The 7,962-nt window shown below is 41.6% G+C and overlaps 1 protein-coding gene across 1 annotated transcript; it reads left to right on the top strand.

Annotated features, from left to right (window-relative positions):
• Positions 1–498: 498 nt before the first annotated feature.
• LOC148140756 (putative G protein-coupled receptor 139) lies at positions 499–7,328 on the top strand. The gene is made up of 2 exons (XM_087979026.1): positions 499–568; positions 6,421–7,328. The coding sequence occupies exons 1-2, from the start codon at positions 499–501 to the stop codon at positions 7,326–7,328; spliced, it is 978 nt and encodes a 325-aa protein (XP_087835152.1).
• The last annotated feature ends 634 nt before the right edge of the window (positions 7,329–7,962 follow it).

Genomic DNA, 7,962 nt, shown 5'->3' with positions numbered 1-7,962 from the left:
AACTGCATGGGCAAAAGCATTTGTGAGGCTGGGAACCTTACATAACCGAGCACATATGAACAGAGCGTGTGGAATATAAATGAATAGCAACACTTTCCATCGATGCATGAGAACAAAAGCTTTTACTTACAGCAATGCTGAAGAAAATTGACATGACTACACATGTAGTCATGTACTGAAATATTATTAACAATTGAAGTCTTAAAAAAATCTTCCTATAGTTTAACAGATCAGTATCTTTTAAAAAAAAACAAATCTCTGGTGAAAGCGATCAGATATTTGAAGCCCTCGATAATTTATTGCATTAATGCGCTTGGCATCCTTGCAAATATGTTGCCGTGTATTTAACGTCATCATGCTGTTTGTTCAATGGATTGTTATTGATGTCTACAAGGGCTTAAGTGGAATGCTTCACTGAGGTTGGTATCTGTGTGTGTATATATATATAAGGATTCAGTTTGGACGCATTGCACTTCTTTCTGAACCAACACAGAGAAAATGGAACAAGCTCCAATTCTCCAGGTCGGCAACATTTTCTACTGTGCTCTGGTAGTACTAGGAATTCCAGGTAAATATATAATCCGTTAAAATACGGGAATCTACAGTAATTGCATTAATGGGTTTTACCCTCCATGTTGTGAGGTCAGAGAACCTTTCAATGTTCTGTGATGGATCGTGAATTTCTCCATACTGTTCCAACTCATGCAATGTTCCGTTCAAGTATCACCCCTGTTCTTACTGAGGTATATTGGCTCCCTTTGCAGGAAAAAAACTTTATATTTAAAATGCCAAACCAAATTTAATTCCTTCCTTTATCAATTATCTCTGCACCAGCCTCGGAATGCACTGCGATGTGAGATCTGCCCCTCCTTCACCTGTAAAGGGGATCCCATGGATTTTCTATATACAGGCCTTGGCAGCCCTACCTACGACTATGTGGGACCTAAGCTGTGGACTTGCCCAAACTCACTGCAACTCTGTAATTACTTTATTTTCTTCTTTTATGATCCCATTAATATCTATGTCTCTGTCAAGGTCGTTAACCAGTTGTCTTCATGCCAACGTAATACCGAATGATGTGTCAATTTTTTGTTTGATGACACTCCTAGGTATCCCTTAGACACCTTTCGACATTCCAAGCACTGCCTGACATTCTTGTAGTGACAGCCTATACTTTCTCCTCGAAAAGGTGGTGATTGTTGTCTTTACAACAGATGGCAGAAATTCGACAGAGTAACGTCGATGAATTTGCATTGAATGTGTAACTTTCTCGCCAACAGCTTACTCTAATAACCGTAACCAACGCAATTTGTCAGTTGTTGTTACCAGTTGCCAGTGTCGTTACAACTGTGGATTAATTTCTAATCTGTGGGAAACCCTGTGACTCTCACTGAGCGAACAGAAGAGACAGAAGTATCCGGAGATTATAATGTTTCAGTCTAACTTTGGTCCGTCTGATTGACGAGATGCCCATCTAGGATTCGGAACTCTGATCGCATTCGGCTGAATATTGTGGCACTAACAGTTCAGTTCAGTATTACTGTTGTCTCTTTGATGACTAGAATTGCATTCGTAATTTTAGTGTTTTTAATGTAACTACCTTCCTTCGCTGGATGCACGTGATGTCTTACTGGATAATAATTTTGAGACATACAAAGATTCATTTTGGCGTAATCGATTGTTACTCTCAAGCAATTCATTCACTGCACGTGATGCCAAGAAAGTACCGAGACTCTAGAACTGCATGTAATCGACCGATAGTCAGAGCATTCACGCAATTCTACTGAAGTCCCGAATGGTCCCAATGCTGGCAGGGCGATGTGGCTCCTTCTCTGTGCTGTCGTGTGCAGTTTCGTTTCACTCTTTGCATTCTTTCCTTACATTCGTTCCCTTTATTTAGCTTATGTCCTTGCCCTTTTCAAAAACGCTCCCTTTAGCGCAATGCCGTTCTCTACTAGTTCGACTTTTCCTTTGTTTGCAGCAAATACAAGTTCAACCCGACACTTCTTTTAAAAGCTGTAGTATGCCTAGTTTTAAAAACATCCTGCGCTATAGACTGCCTCTATCGCATCAATCCAGGATACGATTTATTTCATAAGTTTGATTCTTGCACGGAGGATGAATCCGACATTTCTAGCTCCGATGGAAACTATAGTATAAATTCTGTTATGTGATGCCAGAATGAGGGACGCATTTATGTAACATTACACGTAGTTTTCAATCAGCGCCAAAACAAACCTCCATTTGGAACCTCAATCTGAGTCAGAAATCTTCTCAAAACTCGCTAATACTGTCCTCCATGTTAGATTGGATGAACATTGTTTTTTTGGTTTTATTTGAATTATCGATTTACAATTATCGCCAAAATTCACATTCTACCTATGCATAGGCAATATTTTGGACTTCCACTCCAATGTTCCACTTCCCGGAGGTCATATCACCCAACAATCATTTTTGTGTCTTCTTGGCTGGCTCAGAAAATCTGCTTTAGATATGCAGGCCGATCAATGAATATTGATTGAGTATTCACATATCTGCCTTTGAAATACTTATGCCTGAGAGACAGCGCCGTGATGTAAAGCTTGAAGGGATGCTATCCACGTTTAGATAGTTTATTGCCATTGGGAAAGACTTTAAATGCACTCTTCTTAACACAAAAACAGTGAACGACATCTATTGAACGGTGGCTGGTACTCACAGCAATAAAAAGCGCACGATGGGCATTGTTCTTAACTGCTGATAGTTCAGCAGGAACGATTTTGGATGACTACTACGATTTCAACCAACTTCACTGATACCTACAATCTGCAGAGTGGATGAAAAATGTTATCTTTCGTGTTTTAAAACTGGAGGGTTTGTTTTAAAATTGTGTCTTAAAGTATTTTGTGGATTCCTGTACTGAGGATTAGATTAGATTACAGTGTGGAAACAGGCCCTTCGGCCCAACAAGTCCACACCGACCCGCATACCACCCAGACCTATACTCCTACATTTACCTCTTCACCTAACACTACGGACAATTTAGCATGGTCAATTCACCTAACCTGCACATTTTTGGATTGTGGGAGGAAACCGGAGCACCCGGAGGAAACCCACGCAGACACGGGGAGAATGTGCAAACTCCACACACAGTCGCCTGAGGCGGGAATTGAACCCGGGTCTCTGGCGCTGTGAGGCAGCAGTGTGCCACCGTGCCGCCCTCTGCCACTGTGCCGCCTAGCGTTGCTGGATAGGAATACAGACAACATTTGTTTCCGCCAAAACCGAGGTCTTCATGCTTGTTCAAATGCGTGTGGGTTGAGTCAGCATTTGAGGAAAGTCAATTAGAAAGTTTTATTTCATTGCTGATTTAGGACAAGTGTCTCAGAGCTATGGATTTAATCATGTTACATATCAAGGATTTAAGTCGAAAAGTACTCCCCGTGAAACAGTTTGCTTTAAAATCGCACTAATGTTGTGGGTTCTTATGCACTTATATTGGGGTAACTGTTACCTGTCTTCCCCGTGGGTGTTTGGGTTTGAGTTTGAATCCAAGAGATCGTAAGTTCTGAAGACGGGTCGTCGGACTCAAATCTTTAAAACAGCAATTAATTTTGGAACTTAAACCACGCTGTGGAAAAAAATGCCATCTGTTTCATGAATGCAGTCAAGGAAGGAAATGTGCCTTCTTTACTGGTCTGGCTTAATTTTAGATCCACAGGAGCGCAGCTGACTCTGAAATGGCGCTAACAAACCATTCAGTACAATAACATTCGAGAGGAGCAAAATATTCTGCCATTGTCAGTGAAGCACACACCCATCTTAAATATGTTTTCACATGCCTGCCACTCTATGTTCGTGGTGGAGACAGAGAATGTTTAAATTGATGGGCTGCCAGCCAAATGGCTTCTGAAAGGCATCGAGATTCTTAAAGGTACTTGGGGGTATATTCGTTCATACATCCGCAAATTTCATCACAATGCTGCCTTGCGCCTTACATGTGCTGTGCAGGTATTGGGTAGTGAGCAGTTTAGTTACTCACCTCAGAGTTCTCAATCTCTGACGGTTTTCTGTTTTCACAGCATTTTTATGGCTAGGTCAGTTCAATTTCAGGGCAAAGGTATCCCCACGACATGTTCAAAACTTCTCCGAAACAAATGTCTAAAAACCAAAGCTCATTGCCAACGTTTCATGGAATGGACTGGAAAACCTGGCCTCTGATGTGATCCTCCGTCTGGAAAATGAACCCGAACGAGCAGTTATATCTTTGATTTGAAGGACCTGTTGAATGTGTCCACTTCAGATACATGACTGAAATAAGAAGAAGCTATGTCATTAATTATCTCTTAAAATTGCTTGCCAACGACAGCAATTAATTATGGAAATTGAACCGTTTGTGGGTATTTGATTTCCATCATACCATCGAATTGTTAAAATATCAGGTACTGTTCACTAATGCATTCAGGAAATAATTCTGCCATTCTTTCCTGGTTTGACTCACATCTAACTCCACAAGCACATGATCCTAATCCAATTACTAATCCTGACCCTTCAGTGAAATGGCAACTAATTAGTTGTCACATATTACTGTTATTGGAAAGCGTTAACCTGTTGCATATCTTGTCTTTGGTACATACTCAAAGTCAACACGACAGATCTACCACAACTGTTGCAAAATATTTCTCGTAGAGTTGATAAGATAAGCTAATGAATACGGTCAGGTTAGACTTCCAGAAGGATCTCGATAAAGTCCCACAGATGGCGTTAACATGCAAAATTAAAGCGAATGGGACAGGAGGCAATGCACTGACATGGTTAGAGAACTGGTTCCCCATCGTGAAACAAGAAGTAGGACAAAAGTTGCAATTTTCCGTATACTACTACCGAGCAGCAAAACACGGCAGGAATTAATGATTTTACCCTAGCTATTCCTAATTTACGTGAGTGACCTGCATCAGGAAACCAACTGTTATACTTCCAAGTTTCAAACGGTGGAACGCTGGTTGGGAAGGTGAACTGTAAGGAGGATGTAATGATGTTTCAGCATGATTTTGACAAGTTACTTGAGTTGGGAAATGCACGATGATGTGTAATGCGAATACTTTGATATCAACAATAAGGAGACAAATTATTGTCTGAATTGTGATAGATTGTGAGAGGGGAAGCGCAAGTAGACCTGGATGCCTCGTAAAAGAGCCGCTGAAAATCAGTGAAGTAGGCAAGGATGCTGGCTTTCAGAACGACAGGATTCAAGAACAGTGACAGGCATATTTTACTGCAGTTGTGCAAGGTCTTGCTGATACCACACTTGAAATGTCGCATTCTTGATCTTTTTGACGGGGGAAGATATTCTGACTATGGCAAAACTGCAACAAATATTTATATGACTGATGCTGGAATGGCGTAAACGTTATTGGTTAGGATTCTGTGCACTGCAGTTTGGAAGAATGGGCGGAGGTGGTAAATCTCATAGAAACCTAGAAGAACCTATGTTGTCCAGGTCCATGCAGAAAGGATATTTTGGATGGCGAGGAAATGCAGTACCAGGCAGCACATGTTAAGTATATGAGATAGGGCATTGAAGACTGAGATGAATTAGATGTTTTTTTTACGGCGAACGGTATCAAAGGGTAGGATACACAAGAAGGGCCAGAAATAACACAAGGCAGCGAAGTCAAAGTTCAGAATCAAACAAGAGCATAGTGGAAAACGGTGTGTATGGGACTAACAATGTTAACTGGAAAAAACCTAAAGCCTTGACCCTGAATATATAGAGCATTTACAAAAACAAATCACGCAAACAGATAAAACAGAGGTAAAATACATATGGGATACTGAGACATGGCTACAGTAAGATAAAGGATAGGAAATGAATATCCATTGGTACTCAGTTTTTTGGAGGGAAAGACGGAAAGGAAAAGAAGCATTGCGGGGAGTGTTGGGTGATTAGCCATTATCAAGTTGAATAGGGAGAAGGCTCGAAATGCTAATGATCTATATTTGGTTCTAGAATGCAAAGATTTGCGGTCAGGTGTACAAGCCATGCCAACATGCCCCCATACTTCAGGAATATCCAGGCTATTTGGACTAACCATTGGAAATGCAGGGTTCCCGGGATAGGATATTGGGCGTAGGTCTGGATGGTATGATCTTCGGAACGTCGGTCTGGACTCAATGGGCCGTTTGGCCTGCTTCCATTTTGTAGGGATTCTAGGAATCTAGGATTTTAAAAGTGTTTCCATCAGTCCCAGAGTTTAGATTCCCTGCAGCTGAGGGATTGGTGTCAATTTTGGACCAGGATGGAGAATTGGAGAGTCCCAGTTCTGACGGAATTGCAAGTGTAAGGAATATTTGATGCTGTGGGGTGATCTATAGACCTTGATATTCGCAAAGCTCCCGAGACTGTCTTTTCTAATCTTCTTCCTCTTCTCTTCCCTCTAGCAAATGCGATCACATTTTTGACTCTGCAACTGAGAGACTGCGGTCTGTCTCGGAGCACTCGAATTTACCTCATGTCCATGTCCACGGCCGATCTGTTGGTCCTAATCTTCTATGTTCTGCTCTACCGCATCCTTCTCCCGCGTTTCCAGCATGTCTTTTACCTCTATACCTTCGGGTGCCGTCTGATCTCGATCATGATCGCAGCCGTGATTGACTGCTCGGTCTGGCTAACAGTGTCCTTCACCTTCGACCGATTCGTCATCATCTGCTTCCAGCGAGTCAGAAGAATATACTGCTCCATGAAGTGCGCGACGTTGATAATTACAGTGATTTACCTCCTGACCTACTCCAGGAACCTCCCCTATTACTTTGCAATACTACCCATCCATGTGCACAATAACATACAGTTTGGCTGTAAGACAAATCCCAACATTGACACATCTCCCGCGTGGCGAGCCTTCTATTGGCTCCACACTATTTTAACTCCATTGGTCCCCTACGTTTGCGTGGTTCTGCTCAACCTCCTGACTATTAGGCACGTACTTGTGGCTAGTCAGATCCGGCGGGGATTTCGGGGAAGTGGAGGAGAAGCGGGAGACCCTGAGATGCAAAGTCGGAGGAGAGCGCTGATGTTACTCTTTGCTGCCTCAGCAAGTTTCATCATCCTTTGGATGGCGACAGTTGGTCTCTTCCTGTTTTCGCGAATCACGAACACTTACTTTTACCGGGACTTTAATGATCCATTTGCTATTGTCAATGAAACCTCGCGCATGCTTAGGGTTCTGAACTGCTCTACAAGCACCTGCATGTATGCGCTTACACAAGCAAGATTCAGGGAGGAGCTGAGGAAAGCCATGAAATATTGTGCTAATACAATTAATCAGTTTGTGACGGCGGCAAATAGGTAGAAGTCAACGTGAAACAAATTGTCGTTGTCGCATTGACGGAATCTAGTAAATAAACGATAACACTGCAGGTTTGTTGAGCAGATATCATCACTGAAATGTTTGGCTCATGACCAACTTTGCATGATCCACGTGCCATTAAAAATAAAACAGCAGTGAAAGAGCAAAGTAGCTGACATTCTAGAATTATTAAATGCCACGTATTAGAGACCAAAACAATATGCCATTGAACTATGCAAGAAATGTATTTGAAGAATTTTCTAAAAAAAAATCGTGTTAGCTCACATGCAGTTTACTTTTCGATTATATTGTGATGAAAGCTTTTCCTTCGAGCTAAATAATTTGGGAAGCCATAGAAAAATGCCAAGATTGAGTTTTTAGTCTATGTTGAACCCTATTAAGATTGCACATTCCTGGCTATGAATTAAAGCACTAGTTTCGGTCTAGAGGTCGGGTCACTTTGCTGCACCACAAGCTCTTGTATATAATACTTTATCTAAGCTGCTTCTTCACATAAATTGTTGGTCTGAAAGGCAGAACTCCGAAGAAATTGAAAAATGAATAAGGCATATGGGATCGAACGCTTCATCAATATAGGCAATGAGTACAAAATGTACTGAAGTGACACTAAACATTT

The sequence above is a fragment of the Chiloscyllium plagiosum genome, unplaced genomic scaffold (assembly GCF_037043375.1).
Source record: "Chiloscyllium plagiosum isolate Xiang-an unplaced genomic scaffold, Cpla_swu_hap1 HiC_scaffold_35, whole genome shotgun sequence".
In the NCBI taxonomy this organism is placed as follows: domain Eukaryota; kingdom Metazoa; phylum Chordata; class Chondrichthyes; order Orectolobiformes; family Hemiscylliidae; genus Chiloscyllium; species Chiloscyllium plagiosum.
Note: the sequence above shows the minus strand (reverse complement) of the source record. Positions and strands in the feature narration are given on the sequence as shown.